General features: G+C 36.5%; 1 protein-coding gene across 1 annotated transcript; it reads left to right on the top strand.

The window, feature by feature from the left end:
• Positions 1 to 3,620: 3,620 nt before the first annotated feature.
• Positions 3,621 to 5,988, top strand: LOC148293713 (uncharacterized). Its single transcript, XM_088255384.1, has one exon. It carries the CDS (start codon positions 4,182 to 4,184, stop codon positions 5,580 to 5,582), a length of 1,401 nt encoding a protein of 466 aa, XP_088111510.1. The 5' UTR covers positions 3,621 to 4,181; the 3' UTR covers positions 5,583 to 5,988.
• The last annotated feature ends 7,480 nt before the right edge of the window (positions 5,989 to 13,468 follow it).

The raw sequence follows: 13,468 nt of genomic DNA, 5'->3' as shown, positions 1-13,468 counted from the left end.
AAGTTTAGTACATGTGGGTTAGGTTAATTGGTCAAAGATAGTGTGCCCCGCCCTCTTATACCCGAGTTTGAACTCCCTCCTCGTACGTTAAAATAGTTCAAACTAATATCGTCATTGTCAACAACAAAAAATCATGTTAAACTCACCGACATATTCGTCACAATCAATCACGAAGACAATAATGTCTTTTGGATTATACATGCAATAAAACATAGAACAAAATAAAATAAATTTTGGATGGTAAAATTATACATGGTCCACGAAGAAAAACTTATGTGATAGTGTTTTCATCATGTGATAAATACATTCTAAGTAGGGAAATAACCCAGTTAAAAGATTACATGAATTAAAAATTTATAATCAAATTTGAACACATGTCATCTTTCAACTAAATTATTCATCCACTCAATAATGGATAGTTGTAAATCATGGCTGACCACAAGTATACCCTAATCATGTATATATGTAGTCTTCTATACGCACTATTTCCAATCCTCCAATTTATCTCTTCTCATTTTTAACTCTTAATTTTACAACATTTTATCAACACAAGTGTTTCTCCATATTTTTCAAATCATAGGAGTTAATATGTTTGGATACTCTCACGTAATAACTAATACGATATGATATGACATAGTTATATCCATAGTATGAAATATCGATAATATCGACGAAATATCGAGGATATTTCGAATATTTCGAATCACGGATATTTCGGAACATATCCATGTACATATCGTATAAATATCGACAATATCGACGATAATATCAGAAAATATCGATGTCGATAATTTCGCTCACACTTCAGCAATATTTTGTCAAAATATCAGTGCAATATCGCTAAAATATCGAAAATATCGAAAATATCGATGCAGAGGAAAAAAAAAAGGAAAAAGAAGAAGAAAAAAAAGGGAAAAAAAGGGAGAAAAAAAAAACACAAAGGGAATTTGAACCCCTCTCATTTTACTCCTCCAACACCTTAACCACTATATCACTTATGTTTTTGTGATAATATGCTAAAATGTTTATATTTATATTTTTTTGTTTTGAATTCTTTTTGCAAGAATCAAATTTTCACATGAGAATGAATCTTTAATCCATTTAATGTTATTGATTATTTTATTATTCATTATAAGTACTTACATTACTAAATTTCCCTTCAAATTGTTGCTTAATTACTTAAATCTCTATAATTATTTTCTTTATCTACTATTTAATTCTTCCTTGGATAAATTTATTTATGTTCTTAGTTAATTTTCAATCTTCACTATTATTTTTTAAGCATGGTAAAGTGCCTAATTTTCATGAAAAATCAAGTTGGTTTACATCTTTAATTATTTTTAATTTTTGATAAATAATAAATATAAGAACGTGTACCATGTCCAGTGAATAATGTGAAATAAGGTTACTCATGTATCTTACCATGTAAAATATTGTACTAAAAATTGATAAATAAATTACTAGGGGGTGTTTAATTCTCTTTCATTAATTACTCCAGATTTTCTAAGTCACAGAGTTTGTCAGCTCGCAATATAATCAACTTAAATCACTCAAACCCACTATGCAATGCATTTCCTTCCAATTTTTTGTGTCAAAATAATAGATGATTGACTAAATAAACTTCTTCTAAAGTTTCATTAAAAATTTCCATGTATTTATCACAATTTCCGTGGTTTTTATTCAATTTTTATCGATATCGATATTTTCCCGATATTAAAAATCGATATTTCCGTGTTTTTGAACCACCGATATTTCCGAAACTATCGATATTTAAGACCTTGGTTATATTTAAAGACTTTTGAATTTTACTTTGCCCTCTGAATTTTTAATTTAATTTTGAGCCCCATAAACTTTTAATTCATCCCCAATGTCTCACTAACTATCAATTATATCACAATTTTCCGTTAGGTTCCATCACGTGCAACGCACACGACTAACTTTTAAGGCCATATTGAAAGTAGAGATTCCACCGCTAAATTTCTCCCTGCATTTAAATACTTGAAGAAAAAGAAAAGAATACATTCAAATACGCCACGTTATGGGACCTGGGTAGAATTCTTAATACGCCTTTATCAAGTGCGTACACTAACTTTTGGAAGCGGAAGATCCCATCAAATCCAACGGTCCAGATCAATCACAATGCTTGGAGGCATTTGCGTCTCCTTGTGTGAGGTACAGGTTCATTGAAAATGATGGAGGTCCCATCAAACCCAAAATTTTGATCTTACTTAATCTTCGTAGTTGGCGGAGATAGCGCCCCACTTACAGTTAAAAACAAAAGCAGTTTCACAGGTTCAAGTAACTTAAATAAGACATAATTAGGTAATTGATTTGAGGTTAATAAACGCCACGTGGATCCACATGATGAGCTCATGAATTAGCTAGATGACATGCACATTACAGTCCTGCAACTGTCCAAATTTTAGGGTTAGGGTTTTGTTTGCTAATAGTAAGTAATAATATTAATAATTTATGATGGAAACAATGTAAATGTCGAAAATTATAAAGTATAACGTAGCAGATTTGGGTTTAGCCAAGTTGATTAAAACGGATGTGCTCTTCATTCTACACCCAAGTTCGAATCCTCCTCCGAGTAGTTTAGATTAGTTTAAAGTAGATTATTACTTGTATAAAAAAAAAAAATGTATAACATGAAGAACGATAACGACGTTTATGTATCTAAAACCCAAGTTGTGTTTATTTAAGTGTCCTTAAATATGATTATTTAATGTGCAAAAGGAAATGATAAATGTGGGATTTAATATTTGTTGGTTCTTTTTTAGTTTTGATGGTTGCAGCGAACCTAGATGTTGTTGAACTGATCTATCCAAAAAAAAGATCTGTAGATTTCTTTCTTCTTCCTTCTTCCAAACAGTTTTTTCTCCATTAAAGAAACACACAAAGTGGTAGAAAAATTTGCAAGGAGTATAAAAATATCAGGGATATAAATCATGACTTCCATCTATACGTTTTCTGCAGAAGAAGACTGAAAGATTCTCTGAGGTTCTTCAATAATAACCCAGATTTTGATTTTGATTTTGATTTTTTTTTCCTTCTTCTGATGGACTGATATTTTTTTGTCAAGTTGCTGACATAGTCAAAGCTGCAGGGTAAAATATTTTCCATGGTTTAAATTTAGGAAAAGAAACAAAGATTAGGTAGTTAATTAACTTACTTTGGCATAATTAAACCTAACACTGAGCCTAATTGTGAGGAGAAATTAGAAAAGGTTTGACATGTAGAACAATAATTAGCGAAAATGATATGGGCTTTTATTAATTTACTTGGTTTTTGTTTTGATTTTTTTTTTTGGAAGGCTTTTAAAAAGTAACGGTGGTGATGGTGGGTTCTCTAACCTTTACACATACCATTCAACAACCATCATCCCAGATTTGGTTGCTTGCTTGCCTGCCTGCCCACCTCATAATATTCCAAATAAACTAAAATATGACATTCACTGAATTAATTAATTTTTTAACTAATTAATTATTATTATACCTCATATCTCTTTTCTTCTTTTCACACTGCGAATCAAAACCACAACTCTCACTTACTTTGACCAGTTGCCTCTCTCTCTCTCTCTCTCTCTCTCTCTCTCTCTCAAACACTCACGGCTACCCCACCCTGATCTTTTGAGTGGAACCTCAAGCAGAGAAGTAGCTTCTCTTTTAGGGAAGAGAAAAGGCTAGAGAACAACCCCTTTTTCTTCTTTTCTCTTTCCCTCTCTCTCTCTCTCTCTCTCTCCTTCTCTCTCCTTTTATCATCTCTGTTATCAGCAGCAGCCCTTTGTTTGAAACCCTAATTGATCTTAACCCAAAAATAGTAAAAAAGAAGAGGGGGCAGAAGAGCTAGCTAGCTTTCATATGTATTTTTGAAACAGTCTCTTTCTGCAACCATCCATTTCCGTAGGCTGTTTATTCTCTTCTTCACGCATACCCTTCTGCAGCTCCCAGATAAAGCACAAGAAGCAAACAAAACCAAAGCACTGTACTCCTTTGCTTTGCAGATCTCACAGAGCTAGCTTTCATATATGGCTTCTCATAGTTGTACTTTCTCATCAGCTTACCTCACAGTTTCAGCTCTGTCTCTCTCCTCTTCTTAATTGAGCTTTGTATTTTAAGTAACCAAATATCTCTCACCTCCTCCATATCTTTCTCTCTCTCTCTCTCTCTCTCTCTCTCATGGATTCTGGCAGTGGGAGTATGCAGTCCTCCAGCGGCGGCGATGACGAGTACGACTCGCGGGCCGAGTCAATCTCCGCTCTACTGAGTAACCCACCGAGTCAACTCGGCCACATGTCTAGCCACCCACCGCCACATCACCACCACCACCACCAACAACAAACCCATCACCACCTAGACCCTCTATCAAACATGTTCGATCCATTATCCTCCAGGCTCACGAACCCGAACCCGCTTCTCAATTTCGACATGGCGTGGTCCAAAACCCTAAGATCCGACCCGAATCCCACCGATCTCGGTGGCCTAAGCCAACCCTTTTTGACCAACCCCAATATTAATCAATTAGGACAAAGCAGAGGCGGTGGCGGGGCCGGAGGCGGCTCGTCTACTTTTGCGGCTCTTCAGATCCCGCATGATCACCAAAACGTTTCGGCTTCTTCTTCGGCTCAACACAACCAAACCCACAACATCAACAGTAACAGCAACAGCAACAACAACAATAACAGCAACAGCAACGGAGTCGTTCGGAACCCGAAGAAGAGGTCGAGAGCGTCGAGGCGAGCACCGACGACTGTGCTGACAACAGACACCACAAATTTCAGAGCCATGGTTCAGGAATTTACAGGTATCCCTGCTCCTCCATTTACATCCTCCTCGCCTTTCCCGAGAAGCAGACTGGATCTCTTTAGCTCAGCTGCTGCCGCCTCTGCCCTCATGAGATCAGCTGGAGGAGGAGGAGGGGGTTTGGGTTTGGAGCCTTCACCTCCTTCTTACCTTTTAAGGCCTTTCGCTCACAAAGTCTCTCACCAACCACCATCTTCTTCTTCCATTCTTGATCATCCAAACTTACCCTCAACTAATTCAAGTGCCACTAACCACCACAATAATCTCCTCAATATGCAGCAAAACCCATCACCCTCCTCCTCCTCGGTTCTTAATTTCCAGTCCCTCTTTCAACCCCAACATCAGCAGCAGCAGCCTAAATACTCACTGCCCATTAATTCTCCGAATGATCTTCTTGCCTCCAAGACGCCTCACCACCACCATCACCAAGGCTCTTTGGACCATTTTGGCTTGACCCAGCAGCAGCTCAATGTGCTTCCCAACAACATCGTATCCTCCTCGGATGCCGCGCTGTCGAGGCACGACAGTAATTCCAACTGGGGTAACGGAACAGGGCCCAGCAACAACAACAAGACCAACATTGACAACAACAATGTTGATCATCAAGGTCTGATGAGATCCATCAATGGGAATTACGGCAACGGGAAGCTAAACTACTCTGCTGGTTCTTCGTCCAATAATATTATCCATGGCGATAAGACGCAGGATCAGAATGTGGCTGCTGCTGCTGCTAGAAGTGAAGGTATGGTAGAATCATGGATTTGCTCCTCAGATTAGGCTTTTACACCCCAAATCATGAGAAAAGTTTCACAGAATCTTCGTGTTTGTCTTAACCATGACCACGACCAACATAATTGAACACTTTTTTTTTCTTTTTTTGTTTCTCCTTTTCTAGTTAATATTTGTATGTAAATAACAGACTACTCTCTCTCTCTCTCTCTCGCTCTCTCTCTCTCTCTTTCTTTTTTCATATATTTTCATACACTTCCATACACGAACCATCTTGGATTTTTTCTTTTGTCAATTTGTGGTTCGAACAGTAATTAAAATGCTGTTAGTTTGATTATACATATGTGTCATCAAAGTCTGAAAGCAAATCCTGTGTAAACCAGAATCTCTGGATCGATTTATGATGGTTCAGATAGAATATTTATTATAAGCCCACCAACCATGAACAGCTTAATATTTTTCCTCGTACCTTCTCTTTTTTGTGCCATGTGATTTCAATCTTATCTGAAACGAAGAAGAAGAAGAAGAAGAAGAAGAAAGAAGAAAAATCTACCAAATGGTCTGAGAGGTTTGTCTGCTTGCTTGCTTTATTATTCTCTACCCCTCCATTTTCATAATATTCTTTCAAACAATTTTATTTTTTTTATATTTTTCTGAATATTTTATATGATGTCTAGGAGTGATTGGTGGCGAGATTTGGGGTATAGTTAGCCGCCGCAATCTCTTATTATACGAATCAAATATCTTTCATGTGCTTGTGTTTCCAAACTTTTTTGGTTCTTTTCATTTTTATTAAATTAAAGAGAGATATATATATATATAGATGCCAAGAAATTTTGTATTTTCCGGGTATATTAGTTGGTGGTGTATCATTCAATACACATGGGACATGTGAAAATATTTTATTTTTATATTCTATGTATATTGAAGAATATTTCTACATATCCAGCTCGGAACATACATAAATTACTCGTAGATTTGTACAAATCCCCATGAATCCGCATATAATACTTTTGTTCATTTCATACGTAAATATCTTCATCTTTGTACTCAAACAGTAAGAAAAAAGAAATGAGATAAAACACTTAATGCATGCACTTCTGGGACAAGGTAGCCCCACAAATTCCGATTATTGTCTTTTTTGTACAACCACGAAAATTAATTGCAAATTCCATGCTTCCTTCCCTTCTTTTTTTTTTTTTTTTTTTTTCTTTTTCTTGTTTAAAATTGATTACACCATAAAAATTCACCAAGATTATTACACCATAAAAATATGTGACCTTTTTGTTTTTCCCGTGGGTATATATGTTACTTTCAACTCTCTTGGTTTTTTAATAAAAAGATTTTATTACATATATGGGGCATGTGTGCTGACCTCATTGAACTAATCTGGGCTACACATATCACATGCTAAAAACCAAAAAGTACCCTAGCAATTGCCAACAACTCAGCGTGAAAAAAAAGCATGACTTGCAGATCAGTGGTTTTAAGTTTGAACCCCTGCATTACTTAGATAAAAATTATAAGAAAGCCTCATTCTCCTTATAGTTTTAGACTATCGCTTGTATATAATAATTATCCAATTAGTTTCATCTTTAGCTGGGGATATGCATACATGATAGCGATGTGATTCTACAAATTTAAGCCACTGAAAATTGATAAAAGTACCCAAAATCGCCATCAAACAGAAACATAAAATTTACTACCTAGTAAATATTTTCGTATTTTTAAAAGTTACTTTTTTGAACGATAACCACAGTGATCAAGAGTATTAGTGAGATCTTGTTTTTGCACAAATACGTACAAAAAATTCATATATAGTACGAGCCATGCATTGTTGTAATTCTCCAATACACTATTTTTCTTTTCTTTTGTCTCTTCTTGTCTTTCATAAAAAAAAAGTTTAGGGGAAGATTGGCTACTCTTACTACCAAAGCCAGGGCATACCCACAACCTCAAGTTGAAAGGATTTACGCATGGTACCCAACTGCCAGTTGCCATCGGTATGGATTTACATAGGATATTATAGATCGCGCACAAATGAGAACTGCTGGCAGCAAGACTCGAACACTAGTGGGGCTACACACAATGCAGGGACCTTACCAACTAACCAACCCTCATTGGTTGGTTTGGGTACACTTTTTGTCAAACAATATTATGGCAAAAGATTTCCCTAATCTCCCGCCAAAAGGGTTGTCTTTACATTTGAAAACCGACCAAAAGAATGCTTCAATTTTTAAATTTATGGATTGGGAAAAAGTTGAAGTACTTTCAATCACTCCTCTGGAATTGTTATGATTAAGATAACATGAAACGGTGATCCATGTGAAAGTCGATAATCTTTTTTCATTTGTTGATTGATAGATCATGATCTTTTTCACTTCAATTATGCATCTTTTTTTCACCCTTGGTTTAAATTTGGAATGATGAGAGGGGGATATGCAAAACCGCTTTCAAAAAATTTCGAATTCTCTCTTTTGTAGACTTTTAAAAAGGGGTTCCTCTTTTCTCACTTTCTTTCACAAATCAAATCTTTTTTATTTTCAAAATAAATGCAGTAAATAAACATAAAATGATTAGGCATGGGATTTTGGAGAGATTTTGAAGGGCCAGACCAGGCCGTTCGAGAGAGAAAAGGGCGACACTTGTTTTGGCATCATGGTGGCCCATGCTTGTGAATAAAACCTTTGCTCATTTGCAATGATGGCTGTTTGTTTCATCTCAGCCCATAGGGAGGTAATGTCAAACGCAGAAACAGTGAGGCAAACTGGAAAAGTTATCTCTCACTCTATAATAATACTGCCCTACATTTTTGAGCCTGTAAACTCAAAAAGATATTCAACTTTTGGCATCCCCTGCAGCAAAAGGCTGGCACCATTCCCTCCTTTTCTCAACTTTGAAACCATTCCCTCACTTGGAAAGCATATATTCAAGTGCCAAACACTAGATGAAGACAAAAAGTTTAGTATTTATAGAATAATCATATTGCTATATAGAATAATCATGTTATGAGATTTTGGAGGAGATTCTTACAATTTCTAATAGGGTTTAAAAAGTGAGGGTTTTTTTTTTTTTTTTTAGTTGTTGACAGAAATGTGATTTGATTCTTATTAGGCCACCTATAGTGCAAAGGGTTCTAGGCATCTGCTAGACTTTGAATGGTTAGAAACCAACCACTCAAAATGTCATGACTCAAGCAGAGCACGCCACATTAGGTATTTTATTTCAAAATGATTAGTCACTAATGAGGTTGAAGCTCAAATCGATCGAGTATTTTATCGATATGGGACTCAACACGCTAGTACAACTTGTCGTGTTACATTCTCTTCCAGTTAAATGCTTGGTGTCCTCATCTCATCTCATCACATAATGCAACCCACAGGGTTGGCTCTGATAACATTTGTCTCGACTCGGGGAAACGCATGCCACCTCGGCGCTATACCCCAAAAGGACTAGTCACTAATGAGGCTCCATGCCATAACTTATGAGCCTAGATCGACCCTGTGAGAGCAAAAGTATTCGACATCCAATCTGGCGACACCACGTGAAAATAAAGTTACCCTAAATTATATTAGTTAAACCAATTCATCTAGTTTATTAATATAATTAATAGAGGAGTTATTTTATTTAGACAAGGGATTAAATTGCACTAAATCCCTTTGATCCTCTCCACCTAATTACTTAAGGAAAGGAATAATTCCCATAAAAGAGAATTATTCCCTCCTTAATTGGACAAGAGAAGGTTACAAAATGGGAAAGCTATTTAAGCTAAATGGAGACACAAAGAAGGTAATTTTTCATAAACCCTAGATCTATCTCTCTCTCTCTCTCTCTCTCTCTCTCTCTCTCTCTCTCTCTCTCTCTAGCCGACCCTCACTCTCTCCCACTCACACTTGAGGCCGGCCACCCTAGTTGCCGCCGCCTCACCCCCTCTCTTGGCTCTCATGCCGCCACTCATCTCTCCCGTAGAGAAAACTTTGTATCTTTCAAAAATACCCCGTGTTATTTACTGACTTAGGCATCGGAGGGCTCTTGGCTAAAACCACAACAGTAGTTTTTCGATTGTTTTCTTTTATCTTGCAAGGAATCTAAAAGAAGGACGATCAAATGTGAAAAGTTTCATCTAGAAATATTCCCCCGCGAGATATTTGCACAAACAGACCCAGTAGTTTACCGATGTGGGATTCAACGTGCTAGCAAAACCTGAGGTGTTACACAGAAGACACCATGTTATTGTATACCACGAATCCCACATATGAGGAAAGTAAAATGGGAAACAATTTCTACACCTATAAAAGCATTGTTTGGAATATACCACCCTCGTCTCGGCGTCGAATCTCCACCCGCGTTTCGGTGTCGGATCTCTACTACCATCCTTTTTGCGGTTTCTTTATGTTTGGAATAAGTCGCAGAGACTTTTTGAGTTTTCTGTGTAGGTTTCACCTCTCTTTCTGTGAGAGTTTTTCACCTATCCTTTGTGGAAGCTTTCCACCTCTCCTTTGTGATAGTTTTATTTGTATTGTTATGACTTGGTTTTTTCAAGAGATTTATCTATTTTTTGTTGTTTTGAGTTTGCACTCTTAGTTGGGATGCCTATGCCAGAGTTTCTTCGATCATGCGTGATCGTTAGTGGAGGAGCCCCATATTGTCTTAAGTTTGATGTTAGATCACTATGTATTGTAAAGGCCTTTTGTGGCTAGTTTGTATTAGCCCTTCGTGGCTAGTGGCTTTTTTGGCTGAATTATGAATGTAATCCCAGAATTTCTCAGAAAGAAAAAAAAAAAAAAAAAAAAAAACCAAACACAACTAATTTGGTGCTTCATTATCTTTCATCTCCTTCGGATGTTCCTTGGTATTTGCTGGTTGCTTGGAATAATTGTTTATGGAAACTTCATCAGATGAATTTTTTTGTCTCCCGTATTTTTCATGAGGTTGTGCGACTGATGCATTGGCTAATTTTGGTGCGACTCATGATGCTTATTATTGGTGGTCACAAGTTCTTTCATGTGCTGCCAATGCTTATGTTCATGATATTTCTTCATTTAATTACTTGTTATTGTTTTCATTAATTGTTGTCCTTTTATTTCAGGTTCTCTTTTCTTGCGAGGTTTTGGTTTTATGACTCCCTCATTGTACTAGTTTGATTTTTATTTAATAAAATTTATCCTCGTACCGTCAATCCTCTAGAAAAAGAAAAAAGAAAAAGCCACCTTAAGCAGTTTAAGGTATTTGGTAAAAATAAAATATCCTGAATATTTTAAAAGCAATGCACTCCTAACAACAACCTCTATGTTAATTTTGAAAGTTGCTTTCACAAGAAGCAGATAAGAGCCTTTGATGTATTTTTTTCAATTCGCATAATACAATCATTAATTTTTTTAAATGACATCGTTTACCACAACCACCACCTCCACCCCTACCATCACCTCTTCCACCACCACCATCACCTCCACCTCCACCTCCATCACCACCACCACCACCACTACCATCACCTCCACCTCCAACCACTTCCACTACCATCACCATCACCTCTTTCCCTTGGATCGATCTTCAATAGTTTTAAACAAAAAAAATTATTGCCTAATCACTGTAAACTATTTTCAGAAAGTAATAGAGATTGGTTGCAGAATTCCTACTTCAGTACTAGTAGTGCTTATAATAAGATTTTTCACATTATCTCTTGTGTCTGCTTTAGTGGGTCAGAGGTGATTTTCATTAACCCTACATTGTCTGCCAACACCATTATTTACTAACATCCAGCTCCTCAAATTATGATGTCTCCAGTTCCCACAAACTCTTACAGGTACTGAAAAATACAACCCACAGAGGCACTCATGCTGCAACAGTTCAGCATAGTTTTTTTTTTTTTTTTCTTTTCATTCTTTAGGTTTTTGTTTATCAAGTGGAAATAGCCTCTCTCGAATCTCATTCCTCTTTAATTTTCCAAATTTGATTATAAAGTAATGAATAATTTGTTCATTTCTACATGGATGGATTCATTTCTGGACCAAGTGGAAAATAAATGATCGGGATTGTGACTACATATCCACTTATGAATGCTGCCTCACCATGATCTCAAAAGTTACCTACTCTTTTGGACTTTAACCATAACAATTTTGTTCACTACCCACGAGCATCCAAATCTTCAACAATCAAAATAATTAGGCTTTGATGGCTTCCTTTATCCCACAACAAAAGCTAAATAATTATGGAAGGACTATTTGAGATGTGGTACCGTATTGGCCTGATTATAACTTGCCAAGATTAAAAACAACTCGCGGTGCTCAAACTCATAAACTAGAACCCTAATAAAGTTATTACACAAAGACATGTCGTTACATCATATACCTTCCGCTTCTTCTTCTTCTTTTTTTTTTTTTTACGAGAAATGATATAAACACTTAAAAAAGTTAACATTTACAACCTATGTGACGTCAAAATCATGCTACGACAACGTGTCACTACTGAAATGGCATGTGGTTACCTCTCTTTTAAAAAAAAAAATTTAATTAAATTAAATGGCGTGAGGAATTATTTGTGTTTTGTATTGTATTGGTTTTGGTTATAGTAAGTCAGTGGCAATTATGTGGCTCTCAAGCTTTTGCCTAGATGCACGTACGTACAGAAGAGAGCAGCACACGCGGATGATGCACTGGCGGCATGCAAGGCAAAGCTTGAAGCCCAAAGCAGCTGAAGCAGTAGAAGCAGAAGCAGGCACTACTTTTAGCTTGGTTTGGTGCACCATCAATTTTGATTAGATTTGTCAACTGTCTCCCCCCCAGTAAAAGCTCAGAGAAGATAAATACACACAGACAGGAACACAAGGCAGAGAGAGAAAGAGAGAGAGAAGCCCATTGACATCGAGAATATGCACTGCACAAGCACAAGCACAAGCACAAGGACAAAGCAAGTCATGATAAAGCGATGAGAGAGAGAGAGAGAGAGAGAGAGAGAGAGAGAGAGAGATGGCATAGAGTGTGGGGCCTTTGCCAAATGCAACCGTCCTGTGTTCCATCATGGTTGCTCCCTCTTCATGATTCTAATTCCCTGAGCCCATATTAATCATGCCAACTGACTCAGCTATGTCCCTACCTCACTACCCAAAAAGAAAACAAAAATGAAAAAAAATTGCAAGGTCAATTAGTCAATACAGTAAATTCGTCTATTTACATTTAAGTTCGAATTCTCCTTCTCGTAAACAATATTAATTTAGAATATCACTTGTATGATAAATAAAATAAAAATTCACAGACAATAAGGTCCAGGGGCGGAGCCATAGTCAGGCTTGCCATGGCCCTGGCCCCCCCCATTTAATTTTTAATCTATTGTAATATATTATAAAATATATGTTATAGCAATACAATTACTGTAATTAGATTAGTGATGGCCCTCCCAATTGAAGATAAAAAATCTATGTGGAATTAATTTTGAAAATTTGGCCCCTCCATACTAAGAATCCTAGCTCCGCCACTGATAAGGTCCAAAGATGACTGAGCTAAATCCGGCTCCCTTTTCGTCTACCCCTCCCACAAAAAAGAAAGTGGAAATAAAACACCTAGGTTGAAGCTAAAGGGCCAATTGTCATGATTGTTTTCGGATGAGAAGTAGACTTTTGAGTTCTTGGAATTTGATACAAGTAATAAGTTTAAATTTGGTTTCTTTAAAAATTGTTTTCTTGCACTCATCTCATTCTCTTCCTATTTAGTTTGTTTCTTATTCCTCTTTGTTACAAAACAAAGGAGGGCCCAAGTATGATGAGAAGGAACCACAAAGGGCCCAAATGGATGACCGGTTGGATTCTACTCAATACAAAGTTAACAGATGATCAGCAAATAATTTAGAGCTGATTGGTTAATATGTTATGCTTATGCTTATTTTCTGTTGTGGTTTATATTAAATATCAAATAAATAGGAAAGGAATGTTCATTATTATT

The sequence above is a fragment of the Prunus avium genome, chromosome 6 (assembly GCF_965620075.1).
Source record: "Prunus avium chromosome 6, drPruAviu1.hap1.1, whole genome shotgun sequence".
NCBI lineage: Eukaryota > Viridiplantae > Streptophyta > Magnoliopsida > Rosales > Rosaceae > Prunus > Prunus avium.
This window is presented reverse-complemented; position numbering and strand designations above follow the sequence as displayed.

Excerpts from the sequence above, each read along its gene's own strand:
- LOC148293713 (XM_088255384.1), top strand. The coding sequence starts at position 4,182 with ATGGATTCTGGCAGTGGGAGTATGCAGTCCTCCAGCGGCGGCGATGAC.